Below are 19,966 nucleotides of genomic sequence, written 5' to 3' on the forward strand. Positions count from 1 at the left end.
TTTCTATGCTGTGTTACTCTGTGACTGATGAACCTGTAGTTTTGAGGAAGAACCAGCCACTGACAGTCAGAGCAGGACCCGCCAGTTATTGAGAAACTGTTTCTGGAGGCATGTCTGAAGAAAGAGAAAATCAAGGAACTGCAAGTGCTGGAAATCAGAACTAAATGGAAAAAAGTACGAGAAACATTCACTAGGTCAAACACCATCTGTGGAAACAGAATTAATATTTCAGATCAAAGGCTCATCGGAGCTCAATGAAACGGTAACGAGCAATTTTATTGTGTGCAATTCTGGTCACCTACTTACAGGAAATATATCATTAAGATTGAAGGAGTACAGAGAAAATTTACAAGGATGTTTTCAGGACTTGACGACCTGAGTTACAGGGAAGGGTTAAACAGATTTTGACTTTGTTCCCTGGAAAATGAGGGGAGGTTTGATAGAGGTATACAGAATTATGAGAGGTATGGACAGGCTAAGTGAAAGCAGGCCTTTTCAGCTGAGGTTGGGTGGAACTGGAACCAGAGGTCATGGGTTAAGGGTGAAAGTTGAAATTCTTAAGAGGAACATGAGGGAAAATTTCTTCACTCAGAGGGTGATGTGAGTGTGGAACAAGCTGCCGGCACAAGTGGTAGATGCGGGTTCAATTTCAACACAATGGTAATGGAGGGGTTTGGAGTTTGAATGTTGCCGGAATTGCACTCACCCCAGCAAATCCTGGCACATATTAGGGTTTTGGTTAGACCATGCTTGGAGTATTATGAGCAGTTTTAGGTTCCTTATCGAAGAAAAGATATGCTGGCATTGGAGAGGTATGGAACAGAGGCTCCCAACCTTTTTGGTACCATTGAGTAAGGGGAACCCCTGGTATAGAGGATGTTCATGAGAATGATTCCAGGAGTGAAAGGGTTAACATATGAGCAGTTGATGGCTCTGGGCCTGTGCCCTCTGGACTTTAGAAGAATGAGGGAGGATCTCTTTGAAATCTATCAAATATTGAAAGACCTAGTTAGAGTGGACGTGGAGAGGATGTCTGGAGTCTGGGACCATGGGGCTCAGTCTCAAAATAGAGGGCTGTCCATTTAGAACAGAGACGAGGAGCAATTTCTTTAGCTGGAGGGTGGTGAATCTATAGAATATCACAGATGGCTGTGGAGGCCAAGTCAATGAATATATTTGAAGTGGAAGTTGATGGTTTCTTCATTAGTTAGGGCATCAAAGGTTACCGGGAGAAGTCAAGAGAACGGGGTGGAGAGAGATAATAAATCAGCCATGATGGAATGAAGGAGCAAACTCGATGGGCCCAATGGCATAATTCTGCTCCTATAACTTATGGTATATTCGATGGTAAAAAAGCCACTATCACTTCCTAGCCTCGGTCGCGATCCCCCCTTCCCCACTCCATCTGTTGAAAATTCCTCTCAGCTGGATCCAGCCAGCTCTTGTCCACCCCTTCTAGTCACCTCCTTATACCGGTACAGCCCACATTGTCTTTCAGTCTAGGTGGAGGGTCACTACCTGAACCGTTGCCTATCCATTCCATTCCACAGATATTGCATGACCTACTGAGTTCCTAGTGTAGTTAGCTTAATGGTTGAGATTTCAGCAGTCTCTTGGGTCAGCATGCTGATTAGTGCAGTCACCCTTTCATATCGACCCTCAACCATTGCTGAGCAGCAGAAACCTGCCACCTTTCAGCAAAAAACAAATTGCTGGAGGAGCTTAGCAGGTCAGGCAGCATCTGTAGAGGGGGAAAATCTGTCAAAGCTTCGGGCTCATCAGGATGCAATGAAGGATCTCAGCCTGAATCGTTGACTGTTGAAGATTCAAGATTCAGGATTGTAGAATGTCATTTCCAGTGCACAGGAGGAAAAAAAATAATTGTTCCTGGAGGTGTCTGTACATAGGGCGACTCTGACAGGAAATGATAAAGTAGTGGTGGTGAAGCACATTAAACAAAATCGCATTTTGGTGTTTATGAGATCATACTTCCACTAGCATCTACTATTGCCACATTGTTGCCCATTTCCACATTTAATGGTGGTGCAACGCAGCTTGCGCGGCCACTCCGGTGAATGATATCTGTAGTCTGTCAAGTCGGGTGCCGTGCACAAGCCTGATTTGATGGAGGCAGACATGAGGGAACGGAGGAACATCTGTAGAAACTTCTAAAATGCCTTTTCACTGCCGCTATTACTGTGTGATCCAGAATCTCCGGGGGGGGGGGGGGAGGCCCCGAGTCCTCGGCTTTGCTTGTTGCTCGGCGGCTAGGACGGGGTCAAAGCGCTCGGCAGAGATGGTGCTCAGTGTCAAAGGGCTGGTCGGAGGCTCGAAGTTTTCGGACGGACTCAGAGTCAGCTGTGGTCAGGTGCTTCCAATGCATCAACAGTTGCCGGTGCCTGGAGGTTTATGGCAGAGGGAGTTTCTCCCTTCTGCCGCCTGTTATCGGGGACTATCGGGAGTTGATCGGAACTTTGAGACTTTTTTATTGTTCCCATGGTCTGCTCTTTATCAAATGATGGTATTGCTTTGCACTGTTGTAACTATATGTTATAATTATGTGGTCTTGTCAGTGTTAGTTTTAAAAACGCAAACAACAGGAATACTGCAGATGCTAGAAATTCAAGCAACACACATCAAAGTTGCTGGTGAATGCAGCAGACCAGGCAGCATCTCTAGGAAGAGGCACATCAAAGTTGCTGGTTAGTCAGTGTTAGTCTTTGGTTTGTCCTGTTTTTTTTGTGATATCACTCTGGAGGAACATTGTATCATTTCTTAATGCATACATTTCTAAATGACAATAAATGAGGTCTGAGTGTCCTCATAATCTAATCTAATGTCCATTATTGTCCAAGGTAGAACATCGCAGCAGGTGGAGAGCTCTTCCCTGTTCTGATCCAGATAGTGTGTTACTAAGCAATCACACGGAACCCACAGGCCTGTGGTGTGCTTGCTCAAAAAAAACAATTGTTAGTCTCATGATAGTTTAGACACTGTGAGAGTCTTGGTTGTGTACTTGCTAAGGCCCATTTTTTTTTAACGTCACAGGCCAATACAGCACACAATGTCTGTCCTAAACACAATGCTGAATTAAACTGAAGATCCACGTTCCTTGACACTTATGTCTCTAAAGCCCTCTTAAACGCCAATATTCTGTCTACTTTCACTACCACCCTAGGCTGCTTATTCCAGGCACGCACCATCATTATGGGCCGAGTCATGGGACGTAGGTGGTCATTGTCTTTCCATCACCATGATTGTTCTTGGCAAATTTTTCTGCAGAAGTGATTTGCCATTGCCTTCTTCGCGGCAGTGTCTTTACAAGACGGGTGGCCCCATTCGTATAACCAGGGCCTGTGGTACGCACCCGCTACTCATACGATCGTCCACCCCTGCCCCCATGGCTTCACATTACCCTGATCGGGGGTGGGGGAGGGCTAAGCAGGTTCTACACCTTACCCAAGGATGACCTGCAGGCTGGAGAAGGAGTGCCATACACCCACCACCCAGAACCCACCACTCTTAAAAGAAACTTCTAAAATTTCCTTTTAGTTTTCCCCCTCGTGCTTGACATTTCCACCCAGGGAAAGAAGATTCTGTCCACACAGTGTAAGTTTCTTAATTTTATAAACCTCTGACTGGCCTCTGCTGTGCCAGGGAAAACAACCCAAGCTCTTCATAGTTCAAACCTTGTAAATCTGAGCAGCATGCTGGCGAACCTCTTCAAAGCCTGCAAACCCTTCCTGAACTGGGTGAACCGGAAATGCTGAAGTGCAGCCTAACAGAAAGTTTTACATAGCTGCCCCCGACTTCCTGGCACTTACTTCCTCTCTGAGCTGTCACTAGATCATGTTGCATTTCCAGGTAACCCTCCTGATCAGCTTCATAGCAACACTTACAGACTCAGAGCATGTAAATTGTCACAAGTGTTGTGGGACACGCGTCAGTGGCTGGTGTGCAGCACAACGGCACCTAGGGCTGTGAGAATCAGAGGCACGGGGGGGGGATGGGTGTAGTGCATTTATGGGAGGGGTTATTGTGGGGTTCAGGGGCACCCAGGGAATGGGTTCAGTGGAGTCCCCAGGGGGTGGGAGTTGTGGGGTTCAGGGGCACCCGCTAGGATGGGTGATGTGGGGTTCCCGAGGTGTGGGTGTTGTGGGGGTTCAGGGGCACTAACGGGGATGGGTGATGTGCGGTTCCCGAGAGATGGGCACGTTGACCGAGGTCGCACGGTAACGGGGACCGGGACTGGGAGTCAGAAGACCAGGCCCCGCCCGCAGCAAGTCAGTGAGACAGCCCGGACCTCAGGCGGGGCGATATCACGTGACTCGACTGCCTCTACTCCGTTACCAGGCAACTGTCAGTCATTATCCGCAGGCGGTCCGGGGTTAGTGGAGAGGATTTTAACCTCAAACCTGGTACATTCCAATGCAAACGAATTACTGAGAGAGAGGGAAAAAAAAAGTTAAATCAATTTCCGCCGATTTTCTGCAGCAACACCCACACACATTTAACTCTTTCCTTACATAACCCCCGGGGCTGTATCCTAAACCTTTACTCTCTGTACACCCATGACTGTGTTGCCACCCACAGCTCCAATCTGCTAATTAAATTTGCTGATGTTACTACATTGATTGACCTAATCTTAAATAATAACGAGGCAGCCTACAGAGAAGAAGTCATCACCCTGACACAGTGGTGTCAAGAAAACAACCTCTCCCTCAATATTGCAAAAACAAAGGAGCTGGTTGTGGACTACAGGAGGGATGGAGACAGGCTAACCCCTATTGACATCAATGGATCTGGGGTTGAGAGGGTGAATAGCTTTAAATTCCTAGGCATACACATCACTAAGGATCTCACGTGGTCTGTACATACCAGCTGTGTAGTGAAAATAGCACAACAGCGCCTCTTTCACCTCAAACGGTTGAAGAAATTTGGTATGGGCCCCCAAATCCTGAAAATTTCCTACAGGGGCACAGTTGAGACCATCCTGACTGGCTGCATCACTGCCTGTTATGGGACAGTTCCGTCAATCACAGGACTCTGCAGAGGATGGTGTGGACAGCCCAGCACATCTGTAGATGTGATCTTCCCACTATTCAGGACATTTACAAAGACAGGTGTGTAAAAAGGGCCCAAGGGATAATTGGGGACCTGAGTCACCCCAGCCACAAACTGTTTCACCTGCTACCATCTGGGAAACAGTACCGCAGCGTAAAAGCCAGGACCAACAGGCTCCGGGACAGCTTCTTCCACCTGGCCATCAGACTGATTAATTCATGCTGACACAACTGTACTTCTGTGTTATATTGCTGTCCTGTTGTACATACTATTTATTACAATTTATTATAAATTACACATTGCACATTTAGACAGAGATGTAACGTAAAGATTTTTACTCATATATATGAAAGATGTAAGTAATAGAGTTAATTCAGTTCAATACTGCAAATTTCAAAGTTCAAAATTTAAAGTACCTTATTAACACGTATGTATACGTAATACAACCTTGAAATTCATCTTCCTACAGGCAGCCACAAAACATAAAGAGTCCAAAATAACCCATAAAAAAGAAGGCTGTCAAACACCCAATGTGCAGAGAGGGAAAAAAAAAATCAAATGTGCAAACAATATAAGTAAGCAAATAGCATTTAGAACGAAACTTTTAATGTGTATCTGATAAATAAGTCTAATCTAATCCTATATGGTTCTGAGCCATGAAATGCCTGTAGCAGGCAAAGACCTAGAGTGGCACCAGTCATGTTGTGATCTCAAAACATGGCCAGCACGGGTACTGTGGACTGATAGACTTCTTCCTGTACCAACCATGATGCTAATATAAACTGTATATCTGCCTGCACGTGTCTTTATCTCTGCACAGTCTCGTGTCTGACTCTAAAAATGTTTCTATCTATCTGTTTGCACAGCCTCCGCAGGCAGCACTTTCCAGGCACCCTTCGCCCTCTGTGCAAAGAAAACTTTCCTCAGAAAGTCCCTTTAAACTTGCCCCTCTGACCTTAAAAGTGTACCCTCTAGTATTTGGCATTTTCCCCCCAGGGGACTAGCCTCTGACTATGCTATCTGTGAGTCTCTTATTTGTGTAAATTTCTATCAGGCCTTCTTCAGCCTCCTACGCTCCAGAGAAAGTAGCCCAACTTTGCCCACCCTCTCTTCATAGATAAAACACTCTAATTTAGACAACATCCTGGTAAACCTTGTAAAAATTGTGTACAGTTGTTCTAACTTCACGTGCTTATCTGATGCTATGTGCCTGTGATGCTAGTGCAAGGAAGTTTTTCAGTGTACCTGTGCACTTATGTATTTGACAATAAGCTTGACTTTAACCTCTTCTGCACTGGTAAATTTATACTTCTACGTCAAATCGACGTCGTAGGTACGGCTTAGCCGCGTACCCTATGCCATAGCCTGACGCGCACCTCTCCCAAAATGTAACTACGCGTCGTGGCGACGCAGACCGCAACAACTGTGATTGGTCCGCTTGGTAGCATCGCATTTCCTCCTACACTGCAATAGCTTCCCATTGGACGACTGAAGGGCAGGGAAGGAACTCTGGCTGCAATGCTTTCCATAAAGCTTTACAGACCTCCGGAATTGTGGAGGACCCTGTGTTTTACGCCAGTTTGTAGCTAGCTGCTACAGCCTGTTGACTTCTACCTGAAACGAAAACTCGAATGGCGGTTGCCAGTCTCTGAGTATACTGTGCGGACACTGATGCGAAATAAATGGTTGGAGACGATGAACCAAATTAAATCTACCTGCCGACATCCGAAAATATTTGAAATGCATTTCCTCATCCATGTCTCTCAGTGGCCGGACAAGCACAGAAAATTCACCCTCCTTCAGTTTCAGTCGCCATTGTTTGAAGTTTGAGTTTCTTCGTGTTGAGTTTAAACACGAAGAAACTCAACATAGTGGCATAGGAACCCCACCGCCAACTGGCGTTTTGGCAGTGAATTGCAGGGCGATGCAGACATACCAACACACAAGTATAAATGCTCACAACAGCGTAGCCCACTTGCGTAGGCTACGGCGTAGGCTACTATGCCGAAGTATAAATCAGCCTTCAGGCCACATCTAGAGCATTACATAGCGTTCTGGTCACCCCACTATGTGAAGGATGTTGAGGCTTTGGAGGGGCTATAGAAGAGGTTTACCAGAATGCTGCCTGGCTTAGAGAGCATGTGCTATAACAAGAGGTTGGACAAACTTGGGTTGTCTTCTCAGGAGTGGGGGAGGGGGTGGCGGGACACCTCACAGATGTTTATAGGATTATGAGAGACGTAGATAGAGATAACAGATGCTATCTTCTTCTCAGGGTTGAAATGTCTAATACCAGAATATGCATTTAATGTGAGAGGGGGGTAATTTCAAAGGGGCAGGATTTTTTTTTACACAGAGAACAGTGAATGCCTGGAATACACTTGTTGGGGTTGTGGTAGTGACAGATATGTTAGAGGCTTTTAGGAGACATTTAGATAGCCACATGAATGCGAGGGAAATGGAGGGATATGGACATTGTGTAAGCAGAAGGGATTAATTTAATTGGTTTGGTACAACATTATGGGCCAAAGTGCTGTACTATGAGTTCTGTTCTATGATTTATCATCAACAACCAACACATTAAAGATGTGCTGGGCTAGCTCACAAGTTTTGTCAGAATGCTCCATGACATGCCAAACCCACCTAATCCCCTTATAAAGTAAAAGCTCTTTCAGATTCATTGCAATGTTTGCAGTGAGACGTTGCAGTCAGGAATGCAGCTAAATATGTAGTGCATACAATAAATCATGGGCTGGGCAGCACATTTCCACGGAACATAACATGTCATTTCCCTGAAGAATGATGAATTGGTTAAACCTGTTCACCTGTATTCTGCTTCTTTACGTCAACAAGGCCATGCCTGAAGCAGTGTTCCTAAACGGAGTCATTTCAGATGCGTCACATGGACAGATGTTACTCACGTCTGCTACTCGCCTTGGAAAGAACTGCAAACTTGTACACCAAAGCCTCGTATCTTGCAACTTCCTTTCTCTATTACTCCTTCAAATCTCACCCTTTTTCTCTGCTGTGGTTCCCTCCGACCCCAAGTGATTATTTCGTAGCCAAAGCCTCAGCTTTAACCCACAATGGCCCACCTCAGTAAGGCCATTCATTGCTTTTGCTATCATTCCTACTTCTTTAACCAAGATCTATCCCCCTCCCCAACTATCCCCACACTGTCCTGTGGGCACAGCTTTTATAATTTTGATTCCTGTTGGAGCCGTCCCACAGGCCATCTCACCCCGCAGATATATTTGCTTTCGAGAACTCTTCGTCTCATGTTCTTAATATTTATTGCTTATTTATTTATTATTATTATTTTGGGTTTTTTTGGACTTGCCGGAATTCTGCTGACAAGGGTTGACCCCAGAGCAATGTAAACAGGCCTTCAGGGCATATTGTCAAGTGGAGTGCATGTGAAAGGTGAGGCCATCCACTTTGCCACACCTAACGAAAGAGAGATCGGTTTGTTCAGTGAGTAGAAATTAGGTAGGATCGATGTTTAAGGAGACCTACGAATACCTATACCAAGTCACTAATGTGTTAGTCTAGCAAATAGCAAGATAGTGTTCATTTTATTTTTTTATTTTTTTGCTTTATTTAGAGATACAGTTTTGGAACAGGCCCTTCCGGCCCAGTGAGTCACACCCTCCAGCAACCCACCTATTTAACACTAGCTTTATCACAAGACGATGTATATTAGATTAGATTAGATTAGATTCAACTTTATTGTCATTGTGCCGAGTACAGATACAAAGCCAATGAAATGCATTTAGCATCTGATCAGAAATGCAAAGAATAGTGTTATTTACAAAATAACTGCGAATAAAAAAGTGCTACAGCACACAAATATAAAAATACTGAGACAGTACAATACGGGTGCAATACTGCTTAGCGCTGTGATGTGAGGTTCAGCAGTGTCACAGCCTCAGGGAAGAAGCTCTTCCTGTGCCTGCTGGTGCGGGAGCGGAGGCTCCTGTAGTGCCTACCAGATGGGAGGAGAGTAAAAAGTCCATGGTTAGGGTGAGATGCATCCCTGATAATGCTTTTCGCCCTGCCCAGGCAGCGTTTATGGTAGATGTTCTCGATGGTGGGCAATTGGGTGCCGATAATCCGCTGGGCAGTTTTCACCACACACTGGAGTGCTTTGCGGTCTGATACGGGATAATTGCCATACCACACTGAGATGCAGTTGGTGAGTATGCTCTCAATGGTACAGCGGTAAAAGTCCGTCAGTATCCTGGGACAGAGGTGAGCTTTCTTCATGCTCCGATGCTTGACATCTACCACTTTCCATATCTTCTTTGAACAACCCCTCAAATTCAGTGTTATTCAGAGCCAGATAGCCGACACATTCCTAATGACTATGGACATGTGCTTCAGCTTTATCAACTGTTTTATCTCCACTGAACACAGCACTTTCCATATCTTCTTTGAACAAGCACTATAGTGCTGTGTTATTTTAACACATTGCAGTCTACCAAACCCATTTCCTAATTCCTCCCTAATTGAAGTGAAGTTGAGATAGAGTCATTGTCTCACAGCCCTTTGACTAAGCCACATCAGGTACTGTAAATCCCACTTATCAGTACTGTTTCAACATAGTAACCATATTCAGTGTTCATGCATCTGTAAACTAAGTCCCTGTATTAAATAGACCGCAGGCAGCATGTAACTCACAGATGTACCACTTATTTATAATTTTATATTTCCTTATTGTAACTTATAGTAATTTTTATATATTGCACTGTACTTCCTGCTGCCTCAATACTTAGTGATCTGAAGAAGATGGCGCAACAATGCAAAGATGTCGTCCTGCAGACAGTTCACAAATCTACTCCTTTTACTTCTTTCAAATTTGATTCTGCTACTATTGGAACCTGTGACTTTGGGCCGATTGAGCAATCTGACACTTTGCTGCCTGCAAGGGAGTTTGCTGAGGTTTCAAGTGGTGTGGACAGCCCTGGAAGCCAAGGAGCCAGGAGACGAGGCGCAAGCCTGCGATCGACTCCATTTCTCACTGATCTCACCGATTAAAGTGCCGAGCAAGGTTGAAATCAACAAGGATGAGAGCAGAAGGTGAGAGGGTGTTCAGCGCTGTTGTCCTTCGTTTGATCAGTCTCTCTCTCCCTCTAGCTTACTGCTGCCGGAGAATGGTGCCTGCATTTGACCGGTCTCTCTCTCTCTCTCTCTCTCCCTCCTGCTCGATGCAGCTGGAGAATGGTGCTGGAGCCTTGGGTTTAAAAACGCAAACAACAGGAATTCTGCAGATGCTGGAAATTCAAGCAACACACATAAAAATTGCTGGTGAATGCAGCAGGCCAGGCAGCATCAGGTCCTGACGAAGGGTCTCGGCCTGAAACGTCGACTGCACCTCTTCCTAGAGATGCTGCCTGGCCTGCTGCGTTCACCAGCAACTTTTATGTGTGTTGCTGGAGCCTTGGGTGTTGGGCAAGGTTTAATTGACACAAATTGTGGATTGGACTCTGTAGTTCATGTTGTTATGTGTTTCTGGTTACTCCTTTTATTGCCATTTTGTGCGATTTTGATCGGGGCAGGCTGGGTCTGCAGCCTGCAGTCAATGCTAAGTTCAACTGAACTGAACTAGGCTGAACATTCCGAGCAACACATATCAAAGTTGCTGGTGAACGCAGCAGGCCAGGCAGCATCTCTAGGAAGAGGTACAGTCGACGTTTCAGGCCGAGACCCTTTGTCAGGACTAACTGAAGGAAAAGCTAGTAAGAGATTTGAAAGTGGGAGGGGGAGGGGGAGATCCAAAATGATAGGAGAAGACAGGAGGGGGAGGGATGGAGCCAAGAGCTGGACAGGTGATTGGCAAAAGGGATATGAGAGGATCATGGGACAGGAGGTCCGGGGAGAAAGACGGGGCGGGGGGGGGTGGGGAACAGAGGATGGGCAAGCCACACTCAGGTTGGAGGAACAACACCTTATATTCCGTCTGGGTAGCCTCCAACCTGACGGCATGAACATTGACTTCTCTAACTTCCGCTAATGCCCCACCTCCCCCTCGTACCCCATCCGTTATTTATTTTTATACACACATTCTTTCTCTCACTCTCCTTTTTCTCCCTCTGTCCCTCTGACTATACCCCTTGCCCATCCTCTGTTCCCCCCCCCCCCCCGTCTTTCTCCCTGGGCCTCCTGTCCCATGATCCTCTCATATCCCCTTTGCCAATCACCTGTCCAGCTCTTGGCTCCATCCCTCCCCCTCCCACTTTCAAATCTCTTACTAACTCTTTCTTCAGTTAGTCCTGACGAAGGGTCTCGGCCTGAAACGTCGACTGTACCTCTTCCTAGAGATGCTGCCTAGCCTGCTGTGTTCACCAGCAACTTTGATGTGTGTTGCTTGAATTTCCAGCATCTGCAGAATTCCTGTTGTCTGAACATTCCGAGACTGTTTCAATGACTTCTGCGGTGTGATGTTTTGCGTACTGTGTTTTTCACCTGTTGTTTGCCGTTTGCGTAATTTGTTCTTTTTTTTTGCACGTTGGGTGTTTTCTTTAAATAGTTTCCATGGTGTTCCTTTGTTTCATGTCTATCTGTGGGAAGACATATCTTAGGGTTTATATGTTGCATACATATTTTGATTATAAATGTACTTTGAACTTTGTGCTTTGTAGTGGCCACTTGATTAGGTACCGCCTGTACCTAGTAAGGTTGCCACTGAATGTGTGCTTAGCATTTCTACTTTGAGGTTCAATGTGCTGTGTGTTCAAAGATGCCCTTCTGCACATCGTCGTTGTAACGTGTGGTTATTTGAGTTACCTGTCATCTTCCTGTCAACTTGAACCAGTCTGCCCATTCTCTTCTGACCCCTCTCAGTAACAAGGCATTTTCAGAAATGATGCTCACAGGATGTTTCTTCATGTTTCGCAATGGTCTCTGTAAATTCTAGAGACTGTTGTGCATGAAAATCCCAGGAGATCAGCAGTTTCTGAGATACTCAAACTGCACCGTCCAGCACCAACAACCATTCCATGGTTAAAGTCACTTAGATCACATTTCTTCCCCTTTCTGACGTTTAGTCTGAACAGCAACAGAACCTCTTGGCCATATCTATATGCTTCTATACATTGTGTTTCTGCCACATGATTGGATGATAGATGTAGTGTATATGGATTTTAGCAAGACATTTGATAAGGTACCCCATGCAAGGCTTATTGAGAAAGTAACGAGGCATGGGATCCAAGGGGACATTGCTTTGTGGATCCAGAAATGGCTTGCTCACAGAAGGCAAAGAGTGGTTGTAGATGGGTCATATTCTGCATGGAGGCCAGTGACCAGTGGTGTGCCTTAGGGATCTGTTCTGGGACCCCTACTCTTTGTGATTTTATAAATGACCTGGATGAGGAAGTGGATGGATGGGTTAGTAAATTTGCTGATGACACAAAGGTTGGGGGTGTTGTGGATAGTGTGGAGGGCTGTCAGAAGTTACAGCGGGACACTGATAGGGTGCAAAACTGGGCTAAGAAGTGGCAGATGGAGCTCAATCCAAATAAGTGTGAGGTGGTTCATGTTGGTAGGTCAAATATGATGGCAGAATATAGCATTAATGGTAAGACTCTTGGCAGTGTGGAGGATTAGAGGGATCTTCGGGTCGGAGTCCATAGGACGCTCAAAGCTGCTACACAGGTTGACTCTGTGGTTAAGAAGGCATACAGTGCATTGGCCTTCATCAATCGTGGGATTGCGTTTAAGAGCCGAGTGGTAATGTTGCAGCTATATAGGACACTGGTCAGACCCCACTTGGAGTACTGTGCTCAATTTTGGTCGCCTCACTGCAGGAAGGATGAGGAAACCATAGAAAAGGTGCAGAGGAGATTTACAAGAACGTTGCCTGGATTGGGGAGCATGCCTTATGAGAATAGGTTGAGTGAACTCGGCCTTTTCTCCTTGGAGCGACGGAGGATGTGAGGTGACCTGATAGAGGTGTAGAAGATAATGAGAGGCATTTGCTCATGTGGATAGTCAGAGGCTTTTCCCCAGGGCTGAAATGGCTAGCCCTGAAATAGTTTTAAGGTGATTAGAAGTAAGTACAGAGGAGATGTCAGGGGTAATTTTTTTACACAGAGAGTGGTGAGTGCATGGAATGGGCTGCCAGTGGCAGTGGTGGAGGCGGATACCATAGGGTCTTTTAAGAGATTCCTGGATAGCTACATGGAGCTTAGAAAAATAGAGGGCTATGAGTAAAGCCGAGGTAGTTGTAAGGTAAGGACATGTTCTGCACAGCTTTGTGGGCCGAAGAGCTTGTATTGTGCTGCATGTTTTCTGTGTTTCTATGATAGATACTTGCATTAATGAGCAGGTGTACAGATGTACCTAATAAAATGGCCACTGAATGTAATTATTCAGCAAATAAAATAATAAGTAGTTTAAAATTATGTAAACCAGCAGTGTCTTGCAATCATAGAAAAGACTTAAAGGACGCACAATTACACCTTTGGTTGGACCCAGAGTGTCTGCTGCATCTGAGCATGCCGCCATTTTGCCAGAAAAGTAAGATTCTCATACCTCCCTGCCTGGTACCAACGATCATTCTGTGATCAAAGTCATTTCAATTGCATTTATTTCCCATTCTAATTTGTCGTCTGAACAACAACTGAACCTCATGATCACACCTGCCTGCTCTTACGCATTGAGTTGCTGCTGCATGATTGGCTGACTAGGTACTTGCATTGATGGGCAGGTGTACGAGTGTACCTAATAAAGTGGCTACTGTATGTATGCCATTAATAGTAAACCTGTGTTGGCGCGTGCCCAAGTGGTTAAGGCGTTCGTCTGGTGATCTGAAGGTCGCTAGTTCGAGCCTTGGCTGAGGCAGTGTGTTGTGTCCTTGAGCAAGGCACTTAACCACACATTGCTGTGCGACGACACCGCTGCCAAGCTGTATAGGTCCTGATGCCCTTCCCTTGGACAACATTGGTGGCGTGGAGAGGCGAGACTTGCAGCATGGGCAACTGCCGGTCTTCCATACAACCTTGCCCAGGCCTGCGCCCTGGAAACCTTCCAAGGTGCAAGTCCATGGTCTCACGAGACTAACGTATGCCTGTAAAAATAGTAAACCTGATTCTGATTCTCAGAGATTGTGGCTGCTGCACTTTGGCTGAAAGATAACAAGATGCAATCAACCAGAGATACATGACGTAGGGTTAACAGCATTAACCAGCAGCTTGCCGTTGTTATCTGTGGGCAACTGAATTCACTTCCTTCCCTGCTGAACTTCCCCTGCAGCCACCTCAACAGAAGATATGGATGTTATTTGCATCAGCAGAGTTCTCAGGTGGGAAAGTTCCCTTTAGAATCAGGAACACGATGTTGGGGTTAACATGATGCACAATACTGATCAGTTACAGGCCCTGCACGCCTCACACGCCCAAATGCATTAACACTCAATTCTGCAGTAGATTAAACCTGACCTCTTCTTTGACTGTATGCAACAATTCAGCATGAGGAACCAAAGAGCAAAAGAAACCATTGGAACACACGCAAAATGCTGGAGGAACCCAGCAGATGGGGCATCTTCTATGAAAATGAACTAACAGCTGATGTTTCAGGCCGGGAGCCTTCTTCTGGACCGGAAAGGAGGAGGGAAGATGACAGAAGAAGAAGGTTAGGGGAGAGGAAGGAGAGGAAGAAGGTTATAGGTGAAGCCTACATGTGTAGGAAAGGCTAGAGGAAGCATACATGTGTGGGGAAGGCTAGAGAAGCAGGAATCTGATAGGAGAGGAGAGTGGACCATGGGAGAAAGGGAAGAAGGAGGATCATCAGGGGGTAGTGATAGCCTGGGGAGGTAAGAGGCCGGAGTGAGAAATGGAAGAAGACAGCAGAGTCCTCTGTCTGGGGCTGTGTCTTCCACTTTCACCACATGGCATCACAAATCTTTTAGGTGAAGGACCTTCCTCCCCAAGATTAGGTCTTTGGAGCTTATGTTATCTTTCTGAAGCACTGGGCTTGCTAGCTTCATGCCTACCCTTCATCCTTTCTCAGCCGGGCTTGAGACCGTCCACTGAGGAGTTATGATGATTATGGATGTGAACGATGCCAAGGAGTTTTGGCCATCATAAGCCATAAATGTACTCAACGCAGAATTAGAAGCCCACAACAAAACAATGGCTCCCAAAACGCAGTCCATATCATTAGGAGCAGATGGCGTGAGCTCTTGCTACAGATGCAATGGCAGCCATTCCACACAATCTGCTACTTTGAGAACATTATATACTGTGTGTCAGAGAAAGCAATGGCTAAATGACAGGATATTAATCTGAAAACAAAGCAGCCTACCAGAACAAAACTAACAGAATTTTCTTCCGTAACCTTTGACAGAACAAAACTTTGCAGAGGGGATATTCAGATTTATTCAAAGTTCAAAGTAAATTTATAATTCTTTGTTCTACATACATGTGTACGTCACCGTATACTACTCTGAGATTCATTTTCTTGCAGGCATTCACAATAGAACAAAGAAATAAAATAGAATCAATGAAAAACTACACATAAATACATAAATACTGACAAACAATCAATGTGTAAAAGAAGACAAACTGTGAAAATACTGAAAAAAAGGTAAATAAGTAACTCTGAGAACATGAGTTGTAGAGCCCTGGAAAGTGAGTACTGTGGAATCAGTTCAGTGTTGAGGTGAGTGAAGTTATCCACGCTGGTTCAGCAGCCTGCTGGTTGAAGGGTAATAACTGTTCCTGAGCCTGGTGGTGTGGGCCTTGAGGCTCCTGTACCTGCTTCCTAAGAAGAAGAAAAGAGCATCACCCGAATCAGATTCAGAGTGAATCTGAATAATTTTTTTGCAGACAAAAGGTCTACATAACTCTGAAGTCAATTCACACAAAGCAGGGCTAGACTTGCTTTGCACCTGTACAATGGAAAAGGCAGGAAACAGATCTCAAGAACAGGTATCGATAAATGACCAGCCAGTAGGGCTGAATATAAATCCAGGCAGCCCTGATGAAGGGTCTCAGCCCAAAATATCAACTGTTTATTCCTCTCCATAGATGCTGCCTGATGGGCTGGTTTCCTCCAGCATTTTGTGTGTGTTACTCAAATGTAAAAACAGCAGAGAGTTGTTCTGTCAAAGGTTACAGAAGAAAATTCTATTATTTATTTACGGAGATACAGGGATGAATAGGCCCTTCTGGCACTTTTAGCCAAGCCGCCCAGTAAACCCGACCTAATCACAGGACAAGTTGCAAAGACCACCTAACCTACCAACCTGTCCATATATACTGTAGATAGCCACAAGTCTATCTCCATTATCAGTGTTGGCGCGTGGCCAAGTGGTTAAGGTGTTGGTCTAGTCATCTGAAGGTCGCTGGTTCGAGCCTTGACTGATGCAGCGTGTTGTGTCCTTGAGCAAGGCATTTAACCACACATTGCTCTGCGACGACACCGCTGCCAAACTGTATGGGTCTGAATGCCCTTCCCTTGGATAACATCGGTGGCGTGGAGAGGGGAGACTTGCAGCATGGGCAACTGCCGGTCTTCCATGCAACCTTGCCCAGGCCCGCGCCCTGGAAACCTTCCAAGGCACAAATCCATGCATGGTCTCATGAGACTTAACAGATGCCTGTAAAAAAATCTCCATAAAAACTGAAGATACTAGTTTAAATAAGATGTTACATTACAATGAGCAAAACTAGAATTGACAATAGTCAAAACCAACTAAGAGAACTAAGCAAGAACAGGCTAAACAACTAAAGATCAATTGGAAAGGTGTTTAGTGTTCAGTTGTGTGCAGTCCTGGTCACCTACATACAGGAAATATGTCAATAAGATTGAAAGAGTGCAGAGAAAATTTACAAGGATGTTGTCGGGACTTGAGGACCTGAGTTATAGGGAAAGATTGAATAGATTCGGACTTTATTCCCTGGAGTATAGGAGAATGAAGTGAGATTTGATAGAGATATACAAAATTATGAGGGGTATAGACAGGGTAAAAACAAGCAGGCTTTTTCCCACTGAAGTTGGATGAGACTAGAACTAGAGGTCAAGGGTTAAGGGTGAAAGGTGAATAGTTAAGGGGAACCTAAAGAGGAACTGCTTCCCTCAGAGGGTGGTGCAAGTGAGGAACGAGCTGCCAGCAGAAGTGGTGGATGCGGGTTCAATTGTGACATTTAAGAGAAGCTTGGGTAGGTGCAGCACATGGATGAGGGGAATATGGACCAGGTGCAGGTAGATGGGACTAGGCAGAAGATCAGGGTGGTATGGACTAGAAGGGCTGGAGGCCCTGTTTCGGTGCTGTAATGCTCTATGACTGTGGCTGTAGATGAGTATCGCAGCCTATCACTGCTACCCTCGAGGCTGGCCGTTTGACTAATGGTGATAATGTTCCTCCCTTACCTGGGCACAGCTAGTGATTATTGCCAATGAACAATGATACTAACAGCAGCTCAGCTTGGAGGGACACCGTTATTAATCTAATTCTGGAAGGCACATTTGCAGAGATGGCCTGGAACAGCTGCCTAACACAGAGATAGCACATTCCATGATCCAAAAACAAGCTACGAAGAACTCGCTCACCTTGCCAAGCCCAAAAGCTTTCTGGGAAACATCACAGTTTAAGGCCTTGGGATTGCATGCCGAGGGCTAAAATTAGTGTAGTAATCTTTCACACTGTTTAATGAAAGTTCAGACTGTCTGCCAAGGTAAACTGATATCAGGCTGACTTAAGGTAAATGGAATTGCATGACTTGTCCTTGAAAATTATGGCATTTAAATATGATGTGTATTTGAAAATATTATGAATAAAGTAATACTTGTTAAAAAAAATTGTTTCTTGATTGTGTCTCTTCCTACCCTGTCTCCTGTAAAAATGCTATTCCCTCTTCTCAGTTCCTTCACCTCTGCCGCATCTATTCCCAGGATGAGGCTTTCCTTTCCAGGACATCAGAGATGTTCTCCTTCTTCAAAGAACGGGGTTTCCCTTCCTCCGCTATTGATGCTGTCCTCACCCGCATCTCCTCCATTTCCCGAGTATTCGTGCTCACCCCTGCTTCCTGCTGCCTTAACGGGGCTGGAGTTCCTCTTGTCCTCACCTACCACCCTATGAGCCTCCGCGTTCAACACAGCAACCTCCACAATTTCCACCATCTCCAAAGGGATCCTACCACTAACTATATCTTTACCTCCCCCCAACCTCAGCTTTCCACTGGGATGGTTCCCTTCATGATTCCCTTGTCCATTCATCCCTCCCCACCAATCTCCCTCCTGGCACTTATCCCTGCAAGCAGCCCAAAATGCCATACCTGCCCATACATCTCCTCTCTCACCTCCATTCGGGGCACCAAACAGTCCTCCCAGGTGAGGCAACACTTCACCTGCAAATCTGCTGGGGTCGTCTATTGTTTCTGGTGCTCTCATTGTGACCCTTTCTGCATTATGAAATGCATCGTAAATTGGGGGACCACTTCATCAAGCACTTTTGCTCTGTCTTGGTGGCCAAACATTTTTATTCCAATACCCATTCTCGTTTCTGATATGTCGGTCCATGGCCTCTTGTGCCACAATGAGGCCACCCTCAGGGTGGAGGAGCAACACCTTGTATTCTGCCTGGGGGGCCTCCAACCTGATGGCATGAATATTCATTTTTCCATCCAGTAAAAAAAATTTCCCTTCCCCTCCCCTCTTCTATTCCCCACTCTGGCCTCTTACCTCTTCCCAGCTGCCAATCACCTCCCCATGGTGTCCCTCCCTCTTCCATTTCTTCTGTGGTCCATTCTCCTCTCCTATCAGAATCCTTCCTCTCCAGCCCTTGACCTTTCCCACCCACCTGGCTTCACCCAATCAACTTCCAGCCATCCCCCTTCGCCTTCTGGGTCTTCCCTCTTCTTTTCCTGTCCAGGTGAAGGGTCTTGGCCTGAAATGTCTCTTTATTCCTCTCCACATATGCTGCCTGACCTTCAGAGTTCCTCCAGCATTTTGTGTGTGTTACTCCAGATTTCCAACATCTTCAGAATCTCTTGTGCTTGTTCTTGTTTGAACCTAGTTTACTTTGTAATAACATCCTGATGTTCATCCAACTCATTGAAAACTACTTTCCATGAAATAGCTGTGTTTTTTTTTGTCTCAAAGCACTTTAGACAAAACCATGCAAATCTGTACTAAAGGAAGGGAAATCTGAAATGACCACGTTTCTGGGATGATACACGCTTGTTTCAGCAATATCCACCCACATAACTAATCACAATCACAGAACAAATTATTCATCAGTGTGAAATAAAACAAAATTTCTTGATGCAAAGTTTAAAAGTTTTATTATCAATGTATACTATATACAACCTTGTGATTCATCTTGCAAACAGCCACAAAGCAAAGAAACAAAATAGAACCATCAAAAAGTCCCTACACAACCAAGACCAATGAACACTGAATGTGTGAAGAAAGAACAAATTTTTCAAACACTAAAATATGTTAACAAATAGCATTGTGCCTTCCTAGGGAGCCCCGATGGGTCGGATGTACCCAGGCTCCCCAACCCAGGGGACGGAGCGGAGCGTTTCGCTGGCCTCCGTTGCAACCCGCACCGGGGAACCCAAGATGCTTTAGTCGTGGGAGGAAGGACACCGTGGCAGACGCCACCTGAGCAAGGGGAAGTTCAAAGGGAGTCAATGATCTGTGCCTTGAGGCCTACCATGAAGCTTCCCAGATACAACGGCACGAGCCGCCTGGAGCCTTGCCTGGCGCAGGTCAAACTTGCCACATGGCACAACGGCTGGAGCCCCACCAAGACGGCTGCACAGCTTGCCCTGGCACTGGAAGGAGATGCCCTGTGGGCCCTCCTCGACCTAACGCTGGCGGAGCGGCGTGACCTCAGGGTTCTTGTAGTGGCGCTGGAGCAGCGTTTTGAGCAGAGGCCATGGGCAGAAGCGGT

General features: G+C 45.7%; 1 protein-coding gene across 2 annotated transcripts in view; it reads left to right on the plus strand.

Annotated features, from left to right (window-relative positions):
- Positions 1-19,966, plus strand: part of LOC140189217 (interferon gamma receptor 1-like) — an 88,274-nt gene that overhangs the window by 39,795 nt on the left and 28,513 nt on the right. Inside the window, exon 1 of one of the 2 annotated variants that reach the window (XM_072245915.1) lies at positions 9,830-10,143. The exons of the other annotated variant lie outside the window; for it this stretch is intronic. Coding sequence (XP_072102016.1) covers positions 10,131-10,143 — 13 coding nt within the window. The 5' untranslated portion in view covers positions 9,830-10,130. Of the gene's footprint in view, positions 1-9,829; positions 10,144-19,966 lie in introns of those variants that run through there. 2 annotated transcript variants of the gene reach the window in all.

Source organism: Mobula birostris, chromosome 2 (genome assembly GCF_030028105.1).
Source record: "Mobula birostris isolate sMobBir1 chromosome 2, sMobBir1.hap1, whole genome shotgun sequence".
NCBI classification, from domain to species: Eukaryota; Metazoa; Chordata; class Chondrichthyes; order Myliobatiformes; family Myliobatidae; genus Mobula; species Mobula birostris.